Genomic DNA, 22,327 nt, shown 5'->3' with positions numbered 1-22,327 from the left:
ATATCAATAATTTAGTGACACAAGTTTGAAAGATTTCTATCGAAAATTTGTCTTCTTGAGAACAGCTACTAAATCATTGCACTCTTTACATCTCTAGATTGAACAAACATAAATTGAAATTGATAGTATTTCCTGATATTTAACATGGATAATAAATATAGATCTCACAGTTCAACAGTGCTTATTCCAGTCAACAACTTTTCAATTTTGACCAATAACAAAGGTCAATGAAAAGGTCTCCGAATGATCATGAATGTCTTCTCTCTGCAGCTCAATTCACCTACGAGTTCTGTGTTGACGGGTGGACACCATTCTACAACACCCACGAGCCCAACCCACTCAACCCTCAGGACGGAGACTTCGAGCCTATTGACCAGATTGTGACCACCTACAACCTCTGTGGTGGCAACCCTGACATGGTCGAGGCCATCAACTGTCGCGAGGTGCCAACATCATCTCTTCTTCTGTCAGAGCTCTAAGACTTGCACATCATTTTTGTGTATACATGTATCAAAAATTCCCCATTACACCAAATGTGACATATGTTATGCATACATTTTGTCAACAGCTTCTTATAGAATTGAGCATCACTTCCCACTCTATTTCAATGTACAGCAGTATTTTAGATATATGTGGATAGAACAGTCCACTCCACCTTATTTCCATGAAACCTTAATTAATTTCTGTCCATGTAGGTTGGTTCTCTTGCTCCATGGGACAGCACCGGTGCCGCCGGCCTGGTGTGTGACACCACCAACGGCTTCTACTGCGCCAACAACCAGAACTACCCAGTCGGCTGTGACGATTATGAGATCAGCGTTCTCTGTAACTGTGGCGAGACCACCACTGAGGTAAGTCTCACAAGTAATAGTTGAACATCCATGATCTTTACAAAGAAACTAGACCACACCGGGTTGATTTTTTATTTGCTTGCCACCATGCAATTCAGGCTTCTTCTACAAGTGTAGGAAAGGTGTTCAAATGATGACATTAGTGTCCATTTGACGTCCGAACGGCAACATTATGATCGACTATATTCTTAGAATGGGTACATTAACAATATAATTGATATTAACATTGCCGTCCACACTAAAATTGCAGTTTGAATGTCAGAATGACTTAACACCTTTCCTACACATGTACAGCTATACATGTTTGCACTATTTCTTTATTTTTTTCACTTTGAAAATTAAGCTACATTAGCTACAACTAGAATTATGCAAACTTCTTGAAACATCTCCTGATAGGTGTTCACCACCAAGCCTACACAGACCCTGACCACCATTGGCACCCAGACTACTGGTACTACCACCACCCTGGCCACTGCCAGCACCACCAAGCCAACCATGGTGACCGAGACCGTTGCCCAGACAACAACCGTCGGCCAGACCACCACCGTGCCTACTCAGACCCAGACCTCCATTGGCACCCTGCCTACTGGTACCACCACTACCCTGGGTACTGTCAGCTTCCCAACAGACACCACCACCCTGGCCACTGCCACTGCTTCCACCACCAACCCAGTGATTCCCACTGAGACCATTGCTCAGACAACAACCATCGGCCAGACCACCACTCAGGGTACCACACCACAGAGCACCACTGCCACCATCGGTACACTGACACCCACCATGGCTACCAGCACTCTGAAGCCTGTCACCACTTCCATTGGCTCTGGCACCCAGGTACTGAGGTTGTCACCTTCACCGAAGGTACCACCCAGCAGGTTACCACTACCCAGCAGAGTACCACTGGTACCACCACCACCAAGCCAGTCACCACCACCAAGCGTAAGTACCTCTTCTAGAGCAATGTCTTGACAATTATTACACTACCTTACAGCTCTATTTGACCAAACTAAGTCAGTAGTCAGTAAAATGTATAACTGACAAAGCATCTCCTCTGAAACATGGATTGTTCTCATGTTTCAACTTTGCTTGTTTCTTGCATCTTAACCTAAATATATTTTTTATTTAGACCTTCAAGGAATGCAGAAATGGTACAGTTTTATTTGCCTTCAAGTTGTCTTTTCAAAGCATTTATGATTGTTTTTACTGTTATACAGCTCAATTCACCTACGAGTTCTGTGTTGATGGATGGACGCCGTTCTACAACATCCACGAGCCCAACCCTCAGGACTTCCAGGACGGAGACTTTGAGCCTATTGACCAGATTGTGACCACCTACAACCTCTGTGGTGGCAACCCTGACATGGTCGAGGCCATCAACTGTCGCGAGGTACCAGGTTTCCGTAAAGCCTCAAGAGATCTAGCTTTTTTTGATACAAGAAAATGTCATAACGTTGACTGTATGATGTTCATGTACATCTTTCATGCCTACATTTTGTGTTATCCTTAGATTGATCAATCAAAATAATTTGTGTCCATGCAGGTTGGATCTCTTGCTCCATGGGACAGCACCGGTGCAGCTGGCCTTGTGTGTGACACCACCACTGGTTTCTACTGCTCCAACTCTCTCAACTACCCAGTTATGTGTGATGACTACGAGATCAGCGTTCTCTGTAATTGTGGCGAGACCACCACTGAGGTAAGTAGTACAAGACTAAGTACACTAAATTCAATATTTCCTATCTTTAAAACAATGCATCAGCACTATATCTATCTTCATGTAAAAAATTTCGGAAAGGATGCATGTACAGTTAACAACGTCACTTAGTAATTTCTTAATAAACATTTTCCAATGCAGACCCTGACCACTACCACCACTCAGGGCACCACCACCACCAAGCCACTGGTCACTGGTATCTTTGAGACCACTGGAACCACCACACCACAGATGGTCACTGGCACCATTGCCACTGTGACCACCCCTGGCCAGACCACCACCAGTCAGTTCACCACCATCCCAACACTCCCAGTCACTGGTCAGTATCTGTAGGAGATACCTGCTGCATTGTTTAGTCTGCTGATGAGCAGAATCTGCTTTTGCATGATGTTGGGCTGCTTAGCACAGCTTAGTTTACTCTGCCTCTGTTTTTGTAAGGCCGACTCTAGCAAAAGTCCACCAACCCTAGCCTTTTTCTGGTCAACCGCTGGTACGCAATGTACATGTATGGCTGCAAAATTTTTATCTGAATTTCAAACCGTCTGGATTCTGATGATGCATTTTCAGAAGCATTTTGTTCCTCTGAATCTGCAAATAGAGTTAAATATTTTTCCACAAGCAACAAAGTGGATGGGTCCTTGAGAAAAAACTACCTCCCGACCATAGTTTTGCAGAACTGAAACCGGAAACACAACATTACAGTTGCTAGGCCCAACCAATATGAAACAAAAGAAATATTCCCTCTTCCATGTCTCTGACCTGTGCTGTACCCTGTGCCTCAGGCTGTCCGGAGGATGCCGAGTACTGGACACCGTTCCTGAACATCGACCAGCCCGACGCCGGCAATGACAATGGTGACCACGAGCCCATGGACCAGCTGCAGGCCCTCTTCCACTTCTGTGACAAGGAGATGGTTGACGACATTGTCTGCAAGGAGACCGTCACAGGTCAGTCATTCTGTAAAAGCCATTCTTTATTCAGAATTCTGCAGTAGAGTGGTCATGTAGTGCAATGACAGAGCATTTGGCTATGACCCAAGAGGTCCCGGGTTCGAATCCTTCCCTGTGTGTTTGGGAAAGGTGCTTAACATGAATTTCCTCACTTCACTCAGGTGGAAATGAGTAGTACTACCTAGCTATGACAACTGCAGTAGCAGCATTCTTGTTTGTTTTTTCCTTGTGTATTTTTTTGGCCTTTTTGTTCTTCCTAAAACAAGTACACTTTGAACCCTACACAGGTCTGCTGCACACTGATACCAACCAGATGGTCACCTGCGACATTGTCAATGGTTTCCACTGTGACAACGCCATGCAGAAGCCTGGAGAGGTCTGTCACGACTACGCTGTCTCTGTCCACTGTGACTGCCGCGAGCCAACCACCACCGAGCAGGTCACAACCACCACAGCTAAGCCTACCACCGCAACGGCTGGTACTACCACTGTGCCCGAGAACCCAACCACCACCAAGCCCATCACAACTGCCGAGACAACCGTTGTCACTGGTACAACCACCATTGCAGGTGAAGTGGTCACAACCACCCTGCCCATTGGTGAAGTGACCACTGAGAAGCCAACCACCACCCAGCAGGTCACCACCCAGACTCAGCTCTTCACTGATACCACTGTCCAGACTGGAACGATGACCACAGGACACGAGCAGACAACATCCGGCCAGTTCACTGTCACACAGACAACATCTCAGACTGAGCCCACTACTTCCATTTCTGTGGAAGGTTAGAGAATCCGTACATAATACTCATTGTCTGTTTAAAGTCAAAACCTTTGTTCCAACACAAGAGCTATTGACCAGTCACTCCAGTCTTCTTTAACAGAATGACCGAGTCATTGTTAGTCTGTATGTTGTAGATTTGATAAAAATGCCAGTTTTGTAATTTGAGAAGTACAGTTTCTAGTTTGTATTCAAAACAATGTATCATTGTTTTCTACTATTTTATGTTCTTCGTTGTTCAAAGGTTATACTGCTATGAATTATGAAATTTGAGTTTGGACAATATTATATTGAATCATTAGCTCTCACTGAGGCATTGCCAAAACTTAATTGTCTACCACTATCAAAGATTTATCACAACAGAAACTAATTTCTATCCAATTGTTTTGCTTCGGTCCAGGATGCAAGCCTGGCCAGCAGTTCTACTGGACTCCGTTCCTGAACGTGGACCGTCCCGACACTGGTGCAGACAACGGAGACCACGAGCCCATTGACCTGCTCCACACTCAGTACCAGTTCTGTAGCAAGGACATGATCACTGACATCATCTGCAGGGAGGCTGACACTGGTCAGTTGTTTGTAGACATGGATAGAATTTTCCCACTAGAATAGAATTGTCCGCTTCAAAGCAGGATCAAAGCAAATCTATTCTGCTTTTTCTGGACAATCCTATCCTAGTGGGAAAAGGGCCTTGGATTCAACATAAATCACAAATGCAAATGAAGAAAATATGCATTCATATCTGTAACGTACAGTAGTAGAATTTAAAAATCTATCATATAAAGTGTTATAGTCAAAGTAATGCTGTTGAAGGAAAGATCCCATTTGATTTGACCCACTGGCTGAAATGTAACAACTTTGTTGCATGATTTTCTAACTTAACAGTAACTTCTTGCCACTTGTTGTTTCCAAAAACATGTGCACTACATTAATATTAGCCTTGTAATCACTATGTATGTATGAACCATTGATGTTTTGGTCCCATTCAGGTCTGATGCACCACGTGAACAGCCAGGTCGTCACTTGTGACATCATCAACGGCTTCAGCTGTGACAACAACATGCAGGCTCCTGGTGAAACTTGCTACGACTACGAAGTGTCCATCAAGTGCAGCTGCATTGTGCCAAGTAAGTTTACCATTATAGAAAGCATAATTTAACAATCTTCAAGGCTTTGCATTTGCTTTCCTGCGCTGATACCTTAGTCCACTATTTTTCGAACATTGAAAAAAAATGCTCTCCATTGTGAGCTAATTGTTGTATTTCTATCTACGTCAATGCAGCTACACAGCAGATCACCACTGGTACAACCACCCAGCAGGTCACAACCACTAAGCCATTCAGCACCCAGGAGGTCACCACCACCAAGCCAGTCATGACCACTGGCCACACAACAACCATCGCAGGCGGCGAGTCCACAACCACCCTGCCCATTGGAACACTGCCCACTGATACAACCACCCAGCAGTTCACCACCACACCTAAGCCTACCACAGCAACGGCTGCTACTACTACTGTGCCAGCCAACCCAACCACCACCAAGCCCATCACAACTGCTGAGACAACCGTTGTCACTGGTACAACCACCATCGCAGGTGAAGTGGTCACAACCACCCTGCCCATTGGTGAGGTGACCACTGAGAAGCCAACCACCACCCAGCAGGTGGTCACTGATACAACCACCCAGCAGGTGCTCACTGATACAACCACCCAGCAGGTCACAACTGAGAAGCCAACCACCACCACCAAGCCCATCCAGACAACTGGAACCACCATCCAGACTCTGCCAACCCTGCCTCAGGAGACCACCACTACTCTGCCAGGTGTCACCACCACAGCTACTATCACTGATACTGGTGCCACCCAGACTGTGTCCATTGGAACTACCACACCAGTGGTAACCACCCAGGCCATCACTCTGTCACCTATGTGTGTGCAGACTGGCTGGACCAACTGGATGAACCTGGACAGGTAAATAAACAGGAAAACAGGAGACAGAGAACATTGGAACTAAGATATGTAGACTGAAGATGTAAAGAACATGTTTTATAAGACAGGTGAATGCATTATCTTTTTGGAAAGTTTTGGTGCTGATGATTTGTTTGATGATATTGCATTTTGGTTTTGAGTTCAAAAATATTGATTCATCCCTTTTCTTTGTTCTTGTTCTTGCAGGCCACTGCTTGGTACCAACAACGGTGACGTTGAGTCCTTCGACTCTCTGCGCCAGAAGTACCAGTTCTGTGACAGGATGGACATGACCATGGTTCAGTGTCGCGAGGTGAGTACACAACTTGTTTTCTTGAGATTCATAATAAGACTGAGGTGTACATGTAGATAAAGGTTTTGGGCATTCTCAGTTCAGAGGCTGTCAACACAGCAGCGATATTGATGGAAACGTGACGTCTGTCTTGCAGGTTAGCACACAGGTGGCATCTAGCATGTCCGGCCAGAACGTGCGCTGCAGCCTGGACCACAACGGCTTCCAGTGCCTGAACGACAGGCAGCCCGATGGTCAGCTCTGCAAGGACTACGAGATCCGCGTCTTCTGTAACTGTGGCGAGAGTAAGTGGGTTAAATTATAATGACTGCCATTTGACCTCTTTTGTCTTGAAAAAAAATCTGTAATCTTAGGTTATTATCAAGGAATACTGGCCTGACACTTACATGTATCTCATATTAGAATTTGTCAAGTAAACATGTTCTCTAAGTCTAAAATATCCGAGTCCATTTTGTCCCTCCTTCTGAAAGTTGTCAGCCTCGGTGTATTACTTTATTCATCCTATTGCAGTTAACAAAGCTGACATGAAAGCTACCCAGCTGCAGGGTATCTTGTTATTTTGTCTCATTGTTTTCACGCATATAACAAGTTGTTCGGTTTCTTCTCCTCAGCAACTCTTGCCCCAACAACAACTGCCGCAACAACAACCACTGCTGCGACAACGACTCTCGCTACAACACAGACTGCCCCAGTGATCACCACCACCCAGAAGCCAACCACAGCCACTACTACCACTGTCCCAGCCAACCCCACGACCACCCAGACCACAACCACCCAGGCCACCACCACTCCGGCGGTCTGCGTGGACGGCTGGACTCCATGGATCAGCTCGGACAACCCCGCCAACCCAACCCACCCCAACACCGGCGACATTGAGACCATTGACAACCTCCGTGACCGCTACGCTTTCTGTCAGGACAACATGATCGTGGAAATTGAGTGCCGCACAGTCAACACTATGGTAAAGAAACATTCATCAATGATGTTTATGTGCCTTTATTCACGACTTTTTGTGTGAGATTTTCTGCGACCACAAGTTTGGACAATCTATCGGATATATTGCTGTTATCACATGGTGCAGACTTATAGAGCTTTTTTTAATGCACCAATTATAGCAACCTCATTATTTTAGAGTGAAGAAAACATTCCATCTATTGTTGACCTTACCAATTGTCTTCAAAACTTTTTCTAGGTTTAGTATGATGTGAATATGATCTTTTAGTGGCATACATGTCTAGGGTATCTTCAGTACAAACCTAAGGCTCTTATACTCTTCTTAAACTCTAGAATTTCTTTCCACAGACCCTTACATAATATTCCCATTTCTCCTATGCACAGATTGACTCTGATGCTACTGGCCAGAACGTGATCTGTGATGTGAACCAGGGTCTCATCTGTGTGGATGCCTTCCAGCCTGATGGCCGCAAGTGTGAGGACTATGAAGTAAGGATCAACTGCCAGTGTGGAAGTAAGTTAACTCTACATCTTTCTCTCCCTTTGTAAGAAAAGCCAAAGGGTACTGTAGTTCACTTTATGTTGACAGTAGCGAAAGTTCATGGTGTGAGAAAAATTGAGGTGTTCGCAGTGGCAGCAGGTGCATAAAAAAGAAAGTCGGCAAATTAAATGTGTAGTATATTTCATCATATAATGCATAGCTAAGGTGATAAAAAAACAGCGTACATTTAATTAAAACCCATTTTTCTTCGCTATCTATCACAGTGTGATTTTTTTCATCTAAAGCTATAATGATTGATATTCCACCATATGTTCTTTAACAACCACAGCAACTCCAGTACCTGAGACAACCACCACCCTGCAGACCCAGACCCAGACTCTGGGAACCCTGCCGACCCTGCCTGGGCAGACCACCACTCTGAACCCTGTCACCACCACAGCTGTTATTGTTGATACTGAAGCCACCCAGACTGTGTCCATCGGAACAACCACCACTGGCAAGCCAACCACAACTCTCTCCACCACCAAGCCTACCAGCACCCAGGTCTTCACTGACACCACCACCACAACTACCCAGCAGACAGTGACTACCACCAAGCCTGAGGAGGTGACCACCACCCAGGCTACCCCTGGTACCCTGCCTACTCTGCCTACCACCACTGGTACCACTATTGGGTCTGTCACCACCACCATCGGAGAGTTCACCACTCAGACCGAGATTGTCACTTCCAAGCCCACAGATACCACCACCTCTCAGGTATATGCTTCACACAAAAGTGGATGTTTAAAGTTTATGGTGTCTTTTTATGGTGTCATTGTTTCATACAAGAACTATCGTGTCAAATTCATTCCACCTGATAACATTATTTTCAGGGAATGTGAAGATATTTTGTAGCTTTTCTCAAACAAACATGCCTACTTGATGATTGATTCTATCAATGACAATTACAAGTCTTTCTCGTGTTCAATCATTTTTTCTTAGTTGGTCATATGTAAGTGTTGACTAGATCTATTGGTTCATTAGTGACACTGAAGAAGAGTGGTGGATGTCACTCATAATGTACAGAAGTAATTTCCATAAAATTCAGTAGTAGAGCTTGAATTTTCTATGTTTACCTTCCATAGTTCACCACCACAACCATGCCTACCAAGCCTGTGACTGAGTCCACCACCACCACTGGTGTGTCTGACCAGACCTTCCCACCGATGTGCTTGGTGAACGGCTGGTCTCCGTTCATGAACGTGGACTCTCCTCTCACTGCTCCTGGTGACCTGGAGACCATCGATGCCCTGAGGCAGAAGTACACCTTCTGTGCCTACCCGGCCATGATCGAGTGCCGCACCGTGGACACTCAGCAGACTCCTCAGGTATGTCTTCAACAACAAATAATAAAACTGATGTCAGTTTTGGATTTGATGCAATTGCCAGGTGGGTAGAGTGCTTGCCTTGCATTCGGTAGGTCGTGAGCTTGATCCCCGGTCAAGTCATACCAAAGACTTTGAAAATGGTACATACTGCTTTCTCTGCTTAGCACTCAGCACTACACTACTAGCAGTGGACTAGCCCCACTGTGATTGCACAACTGTGTGCCCCAAGGGCTACAGAACATCCAACAAACGAAAAAAGATGTCTTGAAGTTTCGAAGAAAACAGGAAGACATATTAAATAATTTTGTACTTCTTCCCTGTGTGATCATATAGTAGCCTTAGATGACCCAAGTTATAAAAGTCATGTACAGAAGAGTTGACTTTCTATCACACTTGTTAACAGGATGCTGGAGAGAAGGCCACATGTGACCTGACCAACGGCCTGGTCTGTCTGAACGAGGACCAGAACTTGGGTCAGACTTGCTCTGACTACGAAGTCAGCGTCTACTGTATCTGTGGAAGTGAGTACTAGATCTCTGAGTAATTTCCAACAGCCACATATTCCTTCAGTTCCATCATGTATAAAGGATTATCAATTTTGTAGGTTAATAAATATCTTTTACTAACTATTGTTCCTTTCCTATCTCTCTTCAGCCACTACCCCACAGACAACAATCACACAGACTGTTGTTAGTGAGACAACTACCCTTGCCACAGGCACTACAACTGCCCAGACACCAGGCACTGTCACACAGACTGTTGGTACAACCACCCTGGCCACAGGCACTACAACTGCCCAGACACCAGGCACTGTTACACAGACTGTTGGTACAACTACCCTGGCCACAGGCACTACAACTGCCCAGACACCAGGCACTGTCACACAGACTGTTGGTACAACCACCCTGGCCACAGGCACTACAACTGCCCAGACACCAGGCACTGTCACACAGACCGTTGTTGGTGAGACCACCACCATTGCCACCGCACCAACACCAGGCACTACAACCACTGCCCAGACACCAGGCACTGTGACACAGACCATTGGCACAACCACACTTGCCACAGACACTACAACCGCCCAGACACCAGGCACTGTTACACAGACCGTCATTGGTGAGACCACCACCATTGCCACTGCCTCCACAACAACCAAGCCTCCAGTCATCAGCACTGACATCTTCACCCAGCCCACAACCACAACCGAGCGTCCTCAGCCACAGATCATCTGTGTTGAGGATGGCTGGACACCGTGGATGAACTCTGACACTCCATCCACTGGCCCCAACAATGGTGACTACGAGATCATCCCTGTGCTCAGGTAAGTTGCAACCTGGAAAGCAAACTCTGAAAAATTCAGTCATTTCTTTTGACACAGCAGACAACAATGACTACATTGTATAAAGTCACACTGGTTTAATTAAATGGATGACATTCTCTGAAGACCCCAAAACTAATGCAAGAGGGCAAATAAAAAAAATCCATCCAGAAAAAAAAATGCTGCTGAATCAGAGGAATGCAAGGCTCGGGTACATGTATTGTAATTTGCGGTAGTACATGTGTACGAATAATGATTTTTACAACAATTTGGCACAATAGATTCAACTACATTCTAAGAACCCTGAAAATACAAAAATTATCACTGGTTTACAATCTTTCTACAGGGACGAGTATGCTTTCTGTGCCAATGAGATGATTGTGAGCGTGGAATGCCGCATCACCGGAACTGCCCAGAACATCGCTAACGGCGAGAATGGCGTGACCTGCACCGTTGATGACGGTCTGCGTTGCGACAACAAGAACATGGCCATCGGGGAACAGTGTGACGACTATGAGATCAGGTTCTACTGCGACTGCGCTGAGGGTAAGTCATTATTTGGGCTCTTGCTTCGACTCATTGTTTCATAAAGTACATGACGTTGTAACAGTGGGGTTCAAGCACCACTAACTGACCCAATCCAATGGGTCCAGACCTACATTCTGTACCTGTACGTAAGCACGTTGCATTCGTAAGCCGACTGCCCAAGTTCCGGGTGGGTTAGATTTCCGGGAGCCAGGGTAGACTGTACTACTCACCTCTTGTTTCATTGGTTTTCATCAAATTTTTACTTTTCTGTTGGCTCTCTGGTTAACATTTCTACAATGTCATTTCAGAAACCACTGTTGGCACAACCACCACTGTTGGAACCACCACCACCATGCATGTGGACACTACCCCCACTCCCATTGTCACCGTGACCACCACCCAGAAGCCTGAGGTGACCACCACTCTGGCCACCACCAAGCCTGAGGAGACCACCACCACCGCCCAGCAGACCACCGAAACCGGCATCTTCACCACCATCATGACCTGGTTCACGTCTACCGGCTCTACCACCACACCCAAGCCAGTCTCCACCACCCAGCTGCTCACCACCAAGCCCACGGAGACACAGACCGTTCCAGAGACAACCGCCACTCAGGTCATCACCACTACCACAGGCAAGCCAACCACAGGCTCCACTACCACCCTCCCAGCCAACCCCATCACTGAGACCTCCACCCTCAAGCCTACCACTCCCGAGGTCTGCGTGGATGGATGGACTCCGTGGATGAGCTCCGACAACCCGAGCAACCCCACCCACCCCCAGGGTGGTGACGTCGAGACCATTGACAACCTGCGCGAGCAGTTTGCCTTCTGTATGGACGACATGATCGTGGAAATCGAGTGCCGCACAGTCAACACCATGGTGAGAATGTTTCCCTCACGTGTATCTTCTCCTGTTCACTGTTAGCAGTTATGTTGTAGGCTCGTAGTATTGAGAACTCAGAAAACTATGCTTTTCCTGCATATCTTATCATTCTTCCTACAGTGAAGTGACTGGTGTCTTTGCTTTTTTAGGTTTCTTCTGATGCCACTGGCCAGAATGTGGTGTGCGACGTCAACCAGGGTCTCCTCTGTAGCGATGCTGAACAGATGGACGGCCGCAAGTGTGAGGACTACGAAGTCAGGATCAACTGCCAGTGTGGAAGTAAGTTTCTCCCCATCTGCCAAGAGTTTGGGAGCTATGGGCTATATAACTTTAAACTGTAACGAGAGAAACAAACAGTCCGGGTTCATCATACATGACTATGACATTTGTAAGTTATAAGTTTGAATTATCCACTAAAGGCATTTCAGCATGTTTTTTTTTGCTATTGTTGTCCAATAGCAAAGTTCTTTTATTCACAACCACTTTTTGTTAACACGAGCCAAAGTTTCGATGACGGTCTGTCATCTTCATCAAGGCTGATATGCTGTTGGTGTTGTTGTAGTTGCATTGTCCTCATCAAACAGTACGCTCCTGGCAGTTTATTTCTGTACTACAAACAAGTTGTTTACATGAACCTTTTGAATTCTTCAGCAACTCCAGCACCTGAGACAACTACTACCCAGCAGGTCGTGACTGAGACCAGCACCCTGCAGACCCAGACTCTGCCAACTCTGCCGACCCTGCCTCAGGAGACCACCACTCTGAACCCTGTCACCACCACAGCTGTTATTGTTGATACTGAAGCCACCCAGACTGTGTCCATCGGAACAACCACCACTGGCAAGCCAACCACAACTCTCTCCACCACCAAGCCTACCAGCACCCAGGTCTTCACTGACACCACCACCACCAGGCCTTTCAGCACCTCTGCTTTGACCACACTCCTGACTGAGCTGACAACCACCACCAACAAGACTCCGTTCCCCGCCATCTGTGTGGACGGATGGACTGACTGGATGAACGCTGACAGCCCAACCAGTGACGACAACAATGGTATATCCACATTCTCGTCATCGCTAATTATAACTAGAAGTAGAACTTCTATTTTTAAGCAAGGAACAACATCCACATCACATGATTGCTTCTTCCCCTTCTAATTATAGAGTTCGGAAGGCTTTTGCTGTGAATCTAAAGCACATCTGATCTTGGATGATTTCACGTCATTCATTCACTCACTCACTCACTACCCGGTTTAGCATCTGTTGTTCCCCATCTTCCAAGTGTTAGTTGTGTTCGTAAATTGATGCTGAGGCTGAGGACATCCCGCAATTTGCCTCTAACCTGTGGGTTGACGGTATGTAGGTTAATGTGGTAGAAGTCGTCTCTTATGTTGTCAATCCATCTCTTTTTCTGTTGTTCTGTAAAATAAGCCATAACTGCCCGTTCCAGGTGACGTTGAGACCTTCGACAGCCTGCGTGAGATGTACAGCTTCTGCGCTGAGAACATGATCATCGACATTGAGTGCAGGACCGCCACCCTCGGCGCTCCGTTTCAGATCTCTGGAGATGTCGGCGTGACTTGTGATGTCACCAACGGTCTGACTTGCAGCAACGACATGCAGGGCAACTCCCTGAACTGCCAGGATTATGAGATCCGTGTCCTCTGCCAGTGCTGTAAGATATTACTTCTTGTCTCTTTTTGCATTAATGAAACAACTCAGTTAAAGGCTATCATGTTATAATACTAACTAACCCTAACCCACCCGGTTTAATTGTCGAACCATATGAGAGTCATAAACAGCTGAAAGTCAAGTTCAGTACAGGTAGCCAGCATAACTACATGTGGCTGCTAACATGCACATTTAGTTGCAAACTTGACTGTTAACTGTTATTATACATTGTAGATGTCACAGAACAGGCATATTTCATATAATAGCCCTTTTTGACACAAATCTTTTCTGTGTTACAGCTGAGACCACCACTGCTACCACCACCCAGCAGACCACCACTCTGGCTACAACCAAGCCGACTGAGGTCCAGACCACCAGCGCTACTGAGAAGCCAACCACTACTATTTCTCAGGAGACCACAACCTTGGCTACACAGACCACCACTGGTGCTACCACTGCTACTCAGCAGACCACCACTCTGGCTACAACCAAGCCAACTGAGGTCCAGACCACCAGTGCTACTGAGAAGCCAACCACTACTATTTCTCAGGAGACCACAACCTTGGCTACACAGACCACCACTGGTTCCACCACCGCTACTCAGCAGACCACCACTCTGGCTACAACCAAGCCCACTGAGGTTCAGACTACCAGTGCTACTGAGAAGCCAACCACCACTATTGCTCAGGAGACCACAACTCTGGCTACACAGACCACCACTGGTTCCACCACTGCTACCCAGCAGACCACAACTCTGGCTACAACCAAGCCCACTGAGGTCCAGACTACCAGTGCTACTGAGAAGCCAACCACTCCTGTCACCACCACAGCTATTGCGAACCCGACTACACCACCCAAGGTACGTCACAATTTACAGCTTAGAGTATCCTGCTCCTGATGAAATGTAGACACAAGTACAATGTATATTGTTTATCTATCCCATTTGCTGTCATTGCAGTCAGCTCTTACGTTGTAGTGTAGTGCAGACTATGTCTTCAAGACTGGTACTATTACGTAAATCCAGATCTGATTGACTACATGTAAGTACGGCATGATAGCGTCGTGGCTTTAGAACATTTAATAGAACGTCACCAAGATAACCTTACATCGAGATCTTTTAGGCTTCTAAATTCTTTTCTCTGCTTGTCCTCAGGTTTGCGTAGATGGATGGACACAGTGGATGAACGTTGACAAGCCAAACTCCAACACCATCGGTGATGTTGAGACCATCGCTAACCTGGAGCAGAAGTACAGCTTCTGTGAAGAGGTAAAATACATTGGTTGTACAATGTACTTTTCATTTGAGTCCTCTATGTTACTTATATATTTTTGACCAACATCTTTTAACATCATTTTTTTTTCAATTTACAAAGATTTTTGTAGCAGACGGTCATCATGGAATTGTGTACTCAAACCACTGGCAATGTGAGGGAAAATGAATGTAATCAAATGCAACAAGGATGATATTGAAAAACACCCTGGCAATGCTGTATGCTATTGCTTTTTGAACAGTTTTATGCAATTTTGTATTGTGTAATGGGTCATTTCATCAAGTGAGCTTTTAGGGATATCATGGCCTTTAAATTGTGTAGGACTATAGACAGGGTTAATGGTGTTGGGGCAAGTGCGTTTAGCACCAGGGAGAGGATCCACAGTGGCGTTGGTAATATGCTCAGCACCAGTGACAAAAAACTTACATGTTTCTTCGTTTGTTTGTTTCAAAACAGGAAATGATCACAGATGTCCAGTGTATGGATGTGATGTCCGGCTTCGTCTTCAATGACGCCACCGCACCTCAGGGCGTGACCTGTCGCCCAGACGTTGGTCTGATCTGCGTGAGCGGACCGATGGATCTGATTGGACAGACCACCAACACCGAGTGCCAGGACTACGCTGTGCGCCTGGAGTGTACCTGCTCTAGTACGTGGGGTTGTTTTTTTCTCGTACAAATACAATGCACATACACAAGGTCATAAAACTTAGAAATCAATTTCCGTATTTCACACATCTAGTGTTTTTTGGTTGGATGTTATAACTTATTATCCATTTGTTCCATCTAGCTACCCAGCAGACCACCACTACCAAGCCAACAACCACCACTGGCCACACAACAACCATCGCAGGCGGTGAGTCCACAACCACCCTGCCCATTGGAACAGTCACCACTGGTACAACCACCCAGCAAGTCACAACCACCACCAAGCCATTCAGCACCCAGGAGGTCACCACCACCAAGCCAATCATGACCACTGGCCACACAACAACCATCGCAGGCGGTGAGTCCACAACCACCCTGCCCATTGGAACAGTCACCACTGGTACAACCACCCAGCAGTTCACAACCACCACCAAGCCATTCAGCACCCAGGAGGTCACCACCACCAAGCCAATCATGACCACTGGCCACACAACAACCATCGCAGGCGGTGAGTCCACAACCACCCTGCCCATTGGAACACTGCCCACTGATACAACCACCCAGCAGTTCACCACCACAGCTAAGCCTACCACACCAACGGCTACTGCCACTGTGCCAGAGAACCCAGAAACCACCACCCTGCAGACCCTGCCAACTCAGACTGTGTCCACTGGTACAACCACTCTGCTCACACCAATCAGCACTGTGGTTGTAACAGGTACACAGAGGCCAACAACCACTGGGTCTGTGACCGTCACTGATGTTGTGACTGAGACAACCACCAAGCCAGCAACTGCTACAGCCACCTCCATCGCAACTGGCACTACCACCACCATTGGAACCGCCACCCAGACTGAGCAGTTCACCACTGGTGCCACCACAGTTACCACTCCACAGACCACCACTGGTGTCACTGTCGAAGTCTGCCAGGTACTGTCATGAAACACCTTCATTAGTTGCCTATCGTTTTCTTTACCATTCCAGATATGCAGGTTTCCCTGTGTTTTTTCTAACCATGACTTTGCATTGCAGGAGCCTCTTGGCATGGAGGGTGGCCAGATCAGGCCTGACCAGATCACCAGCTCCTCTCAGCTGGATGACCAGCACCGTCCACAGGAAGGCACCCTGAACAACAAGCCTTCTGTTGACGGCAGCGGCGTCTGGAGCCCGTCTGTTGATGACAAGAACCCGTACCTCCAGGTGGACCTCGGCACACCAACCCACGTGACTGGGTTCATCACCCAGGGCCACCCCACTCAGCCTGAATGGGTCACCACCTACTACATCACCTACAGCAACGATGGTGTCAACTTTGTGCCATACACTGATGAGTTCGGCAACCCAATGGTAAGGGTAGTCATTTATGACTTGAAAGTCCAATTCATGTATATGCCCAATGCAATGCTTTTTTTAACAGTAATTTAAAACCAATTACTGCTTTCAACTGAAAACATTACTCCCTTGTAAACAAGAGTTTCTTCTTTACTTTCAGCTCTTCACAGCCAACACTGACAACAACACCCCAGTCACCAACCTCTTGGATGTGAACAGGCCAATCGCAGCTCAGTACATCCAGATCCACCCACAGGACTTCAACAACCAGATCAGTCTGCAGTTTGAGCCTCTGGGATGCACAGGTAAGCAACATTCTTTTAGCAAATGCTGCTGTCTTACAGTTACCCTATGAGCTATGCAAGAGTTGAAACATCTTTGTTTTGTAGCTATTTAAGTTCTGACAGTTGCTGTGAATCTGTGGATGAAGAGAATCTGGTTAATGTGTCAGTTGTTCAATGCCAATTTTCCTGATGATGCTTCAAATAAATTGTGAAATTTTTTTGAGGTTGACAAGTTTGTCATGTTTTGTGATTGCAGAGACCACCACTACTATCCAGACCTTCACCACAACCACCAGGCCTGAGGTGACCACCACTGGTGTCACTGTCGACGTCTGCCAGGTACTGTCATTAAACAACTTGGTTAGTTGCCTATCATTTTCTTTACCATTCCAAATATGCAACTTGTTGTGTGCTCTTTCTAACCATGACTTTGCATTGCAGGAGCCTCTTGGCATGGAGGGCGGCCAGATCAGGCCTGACCAGATCACCAGCTCCTCTCAGCTGGATGACCAGCACCGTCCACAGGAAGGCACCCTGAACAACAAGCCTTCTGTTGACGGCAGCGGCGTCTGGAGCCCATCTGTTGATGACCAGAACCCGCACCTCCAGGTTGACCTCGGCACACCTACCCACGTGACTGGCTTCATCACCCAGGGCCACCCCACTCAGCCTGAATGGGTCACCACCTACTACATCACCTACAGCAACGATGGTGTCAACTTTGTGCCATACACTGATGAGTTCGGCAACCCCGTGGTAAGAGTTGTTGTTTGTTACTTACAAGAACAGTTTAGGTAGTTAGCTTTATTCTTAGGTGCATTGCGTTGGTTTTGAACAGTAATCCAATGATATAATAACAAGCTACTGCTTTGAAGGAAAAGATAACGATTTTACTCCTTTGTAAGCAAGAGTTTTCTTTCTTGTGTTTCAGATCTTCACAGCCAACACTGACAACACCACTCCAGTCACCAACCTGCTGGAGGCTAACAGGCCAATCACAGCTCAGTACTTCCAGATCCACCCACAGGACTTCAACAACCAGATCAGTCTGCAGTTCGAGCCTCTGGGATGCAAGGGTAACAGTTTCTTCCCATGTTGCTACAGTGCTACAGTCTTCCAAACACAATTCTTTCTCAACAGTGGAAATATCTTTATTCTGCAGCTATTCAAGCTCTGATATTTGCTGTGAAAGAATCTGTGGATGAGCAGAATCTGGTTAATGTGCCAGTTGTTTTGTGACAATTTTTGCCTACATTGCTTCAAATTTAGTTAGAATGTTTTTAGAGCTTGACCTAATAGTCATGTTTTGTGATTGCAGAGACCACCACTACTATCCAGACCTTCACCACAACCACCCCACTTGGCCAGACCACCACTGGTGTCACTTTCGAAGTCTGCCAGGTACTGTCACTTAATTATAAGCATCTCCATCAATAGATAGCTAAAGGTTACTGACTATCTTTGCCTTTCAAGATATGCTGTTTGAGGAGCAGTCTTAACAATGAGTTTCTATTGCAGGAGCCTCTTGGCATGGAGGGCGGCCAGATCAGGCCTGACCAGATCACCAGCTCCTCTCAGCTGGATGACCAGCACCGTCCACAGGAAGGCACCCTGAACAACAAGCCTTCTGTTGACGGCAGCGGCGTCTGGAGCCCGTCTGTTGATGACCAAAACCCGTACCTCCAGGTGGACCTCGGCACACCTACCCACGTGACTGGCTTCATCACCCAGGGCCACCCCACTCAGCCTGAATGGGTCACCACCTACTACATCACCTACAGCAACGATGGTGTCAACTTTGTGCCATACACTGATGAGTTCGGCAACCCTGTGGTAAGTGGGAGTTCCACTGCTGTTTCAGACAGGCAGTGCTCAGCCAGTCATTTTATGCGTGTAATAAATCTTTTTTGTTTCAAACACTATAAATTACATCCTTAGACATTGCTATGGTGAGAAATTTACTCCAGGTGTAAAATCCACTGCTTTTTTTAAGAGAAAAGATAACAATTTTACTGCTTTTCAAACATGAGCTTTTTCTTGTGTTTCAGATCTTCACAGCCAACACTGACAACACCACCCCAGTCACCAACCTGCTGGATGCTAACAGGCCAATCACAGCTCAGTACTTCCAGATCCACCCACAGGACTTCAACAACCAGATCAGTCTGCAGTTCGAGCCTCTGGGATGCAAGGGTGAGCAACAATTTCATACTCCCAGTTGAGGCAACTAAATACTATAGCCCAATCTACCTGCAGAGTCTAGGAAATGTGCCAACATCTGTGTACATTTGTACGTACTTTTATTGCTGTAATCTATGTATAGTCTAATAGTGTTTAGAGGTTTACAATAACATATTTGTCATGTTTTGTAATTGCAGAGACCACCACTACTATCCAGACCTTCACCACAACCATCCAGACTGGGCAGACCACCACTGGTGTCACAACAGCTTCCACCACCCAGTCTCAGCAGTTCACCACTGGTACCACCACCACCATTGGAACTGCCACCCAGACTGAGCAGTTCACCACTGGTGCCACCACAGTTACCACTCCACAGACCACCACTGGTGTCACTGTTGATGTCTGCCAGGTAACATCGTTTGTCTCATAGCACCACCAATCGATATATCGTAACCATTGCTGATTGCTTTATCACTCCAGATATTCTGTTAGGTGGCCAGTTTTAACCATAACTTTGTCTTCCAGGAGCCTCTTGGCATGGAGGGCGGCCAGATCAGGCCTGACCAGATCACCAGCTCCTCTCAGCTGGATGATCAGCACCGTCCACAGGAAGGCACCCTGAACAACAAGCCTTCTGTTGACGGCAGCGGCGTCTGGAGCCCGTCTGTGGACGACAAGAACCCGTACCTCCAGGTTGACCTCGGCACACCTACCCATGTGACTGGCTTCATCACCCAGGGCCACCCCACTCAGCCTGAATGGGTCACCACCTACTACATCACCTACAGCAACGATGGTGTCAACTTTATGCCATACACTGATGAGTTCGGCAACCCTGTGGTAAGTAGTTGTGTTATTACCCTCTAGATTAAGGTACACACAGCTCAGCAAATCTTTTGATAGCTTTACTCAATGCTACTCTATTCAAACAGTGAAAAATGACGACATTCATAGATGTAGAATGATGATAACTGAAATTTGCTCCTTCACAAAAATGCTTTATTTATTCTTGCAGATCTTCACAGCCAACACTGACAACACCACTCCAGTCACCAACCTGCTGGATGCTAACAGGCCAATCACAGCTCAGTACTTCCAGATCCACCCACAGGACTTCAACAACCAGATCAGTCTGCAGTTCGAGCCTCTGGGATGCAAGGGTGAGTAGCAATCTCGACTTAACAGTTACAGTCTTGCAGTAGGGCCATGATCTAACCCAAAGTATACTGACAAGGAAGTTTGAAAGAAATTTAAAATGCAGAAAGCAGTGCCTCCGCATTGGCTCCACCCCTGAGGTGCCTCCAAAAATATTTCTTGCCTGTACTTTATAATAGTCATTATATGAAGTCTAAAGATATCAAGAAGATTAAAATTGGCTTATTTGTCATAATTTGTGATTGCAGAGACCACCACTACTGTCCAGACCTTCACCACAACCACCAGGCCTGGTGTGACCACCACTGGTGTCACTGTCGACGTCTGCCAGGTACTGTCACTAAACATCTCTATCAATTGATAACTATGTATTACTGCCCTTGCCTTTCAAGATATCCTACTTAGTGACCAGTTTTAACAGCAAGTTTGCATTGCAGGAGCCTCTTGGCATGGAGGGCGGCCAGATCAAGCCTGACCAGATCACCAGCTCCTCTCAGCTGGATGACCAGCACCGTCCACAGGAAGGCACCCTGAACAACAAGCCTTCTGTTGACGGCAGCGGCGTCTGGAGCCCATCTGTTGATGACCAGAACCCGTACCTCCAGGTGGACCTCGGCACACCAACCCACGTGACTGGGTTCATCACCCAGGGCCACCCCACTCAGCCTGAATGGGTCACCACCTACTACATCACCTACAGCAATGATGGTGTCAACTTTGTGCCATACACTGATGAGTTCGGCAACCCTGTGGTAAGTGGGAGTGTTATATTGTCTTATTGAGGTACACACTGTCCAGCCAATCATTTGATGACTTTATTGAATGCCACTCTATTCAAACAGTACAAATTTATCACGTCAAATTACATAGACATTTTTAGATGTAGAATAGCAAGTGAAGTTTACTTTCTTTTAAACAAATATCCTTTCTTTGTTTTTCACAGATCTTCACTGCCAACACTGACAACACCACCCCAGTCACCAACCTGCTGGATGCTAACAGGCCAATCACAGCTCAGTACTTCCAGATCCACCCACAGGACTTCAACAACCAGATCAGTCTGCAGTTCGAGCCTCTGGGATGCAAGGGTGAGTAACAATCTCTACTTAAAATACAACAGTCTTGCAGAAGGGCCATGAGCTGTGTACTGACAAAGTTTGAAAGAAATTTAAAATTCAGAAAGCAGTGCCCCTGCATTGGCTCCACCCCTGAGGTGCCTCCAAAAATATCTCTTGCCTGTACTTTATAATAGTCTTTGTATGAAGTCTAAAGATATCTGGAAGTTTAACATTGGCTTATTTGTAATAATTTGTGATTGCAGAGACCACCACTACTGTCCAGACCTTCACCACAACCACCAGGCCTGGTGTGACCACCACCGGTGTCACAACGGCTGCTACCACCATTGGCACCGCCACCCAGACTCAGCAGTTCACCACTGCTGCCACCACCACCGTCGGAACGGCCACCACCATTGCCACCAAGCCTACCACCCTGCAGACCACTGCTGCCACCACCACCATCGCTACCAAGCCTACCACTGTGCAGACCACCACTCGTCCAGAGACCACAGTGTGCCAGGTACCATCAATACCATGGAAAATATTTCTTTGCACTTCTGAACCTTTATATCCATCTCTATGTCCTTTGTAACAA

General features: G+C 46.6%; 1 protein-coding gene across 1 annotated transcript in view; it reads left to right on the top strand.

Annotated features, from left to right (window-relative positions):
• The window catches only part of LOC109478683 (mucin-5AC-like), a 33,482-nt gene that overhangs the window by 7,410 nt on the left and 3,745 nt on the right, over positions 1-22,327 (top strand). Inside the window, exons 14-53 of the mRNA XM_019780350.1 lie at positions 271-443; positions 696-851; positions 2,707-2,884; positions 3,348-3,512; positions 3,803-4,297; positions 4,694-4,861; positions 5,283-5,420; positions 5,576-6,263; positions 6,468-6,573; positions 6,710-6,857; positions 7,185-7,534; positions 7,912-8,041; positions 8,358-8,785; positions 9,154-9,396; positions 9,800-9,917; positions 10,051-10,717; positions 11,061-11,260; positions 11,551-12,125; positions 12,278-12,407; positions 12,780-13,181; positions 13,578-13,802; positions 14,098-14,657; positions 14,952-15,065; positions 15,526-15,718; positions 15,859-16,646; positions 16,749-17,063; positions 17,209-17,353; positions 17,589-17,671; positions 17,774-18,088; positions 18,264-18,408; positions 18,651-18,733; positions 18,851-19,165; positions 19,381-19,525; positions 19,711-19,925; positions 20,042-20,356; positions 20,532-20,676; positions 20,920-21,002; positions 21,109-21,423; positions 21,615-21,759; positions 21,993-22,252. Of these exons, the coding sequence (XP_019635909.1) occupies positions 271-443; positions 696-851; positions 2,707-2,884; positions 3,348-3,512; positions 3,803-4,297; positions 4,694-4,861; positions 5,283-5,420; positions 5,576-6,263; positions 6,468-6,573; positions 6,710-6,857; positions 7,185-7,534; positions 7,912-8,041; positions 8,358-8,785; positions 9,154-9,396; positions 9,800-9,917; positions 10,051-10,717; positions 11,061-11,260; positions 11,551-12,125; positions 12,278-12,407; positions 12,780-13,181; positions 13,578-13,802; positions 14,098-14,657; positions 14,952-15,065; positions 15,526-15,718; positions 15,859-16,646; positions 16,749-17,063; positions 17,209-17,353; positions 17,589-17,671; positions 17,774-18,088; positions 18,264-18,408; positions 18,651-18,733; positions 18,851-19,165; positions 19,381-19,525; positions 19,711-19,925; positions 20,042-20,356; positions 20,532-20,676; positions 20,920-21,002; positions 21,109-21,423; positions 21,615-21,759; positions 21,993-22,252 (10,562 nt within the window). The remainder of the gene's footprint in view (positions 1-270; positions 444-695; positions 852-2,706; positions 2,885-3,347; positions 3,513-3,802; positions 4,298-4,693; positions 4,862-5,282; positions 5,421-5,575; positions 6,264-6,467; positions 6,574-6,709; positions 6,858-7,184; positions 7,535-7,911; positions 8,042-8,357; positions 8,786-9,153; positions 9,397-9,799; positions 9,918-10,050; positions 10,718-11,060; positions 11,261-11,550; positions 12,126-12,277; positions 12,408-12,779; positions 13,182-13,577; positions 13,803-14,097; positions 14,658-14,951; positions 15,066-15,525; positions 15,719-15,858; positions 16,647-16,748; positions 17,064-17,208; positions 17,354-17,588; positions 17,672-17,773; positions 18,089-18,263; positions 18,409-18,650; positions 18,734-18,850; positions 19,166-19,380; positions 19,526-19,710; positions 19,926-20,041; positions 20,357-20,531; positions 20,677-20,919; positions 21,003-21,108; positions 21,424-21,614; positions 21,760-21,992; positions 22,253-22,327) is intronic.

Source organism: Branchiostoma belcheri, unplaced genomic scaffold (assembly GCF_001625305.1).
Source record: "Branchiostoma belcheri isolate BF01 breed outbred unplaced genomic scaffold, Haploidv18h27 scaffold45, whole genome shotgun sequence".
NCBI lineage: Eukaryota > Metazoa > Chordata > Leptocardii > Amphioxiformes > Branchiostomatidae > Branchiostoma > Branchiostoma belcheri.
This window is presented reverse-complemented; position numbering and strand designations above follow the sequence as displayed.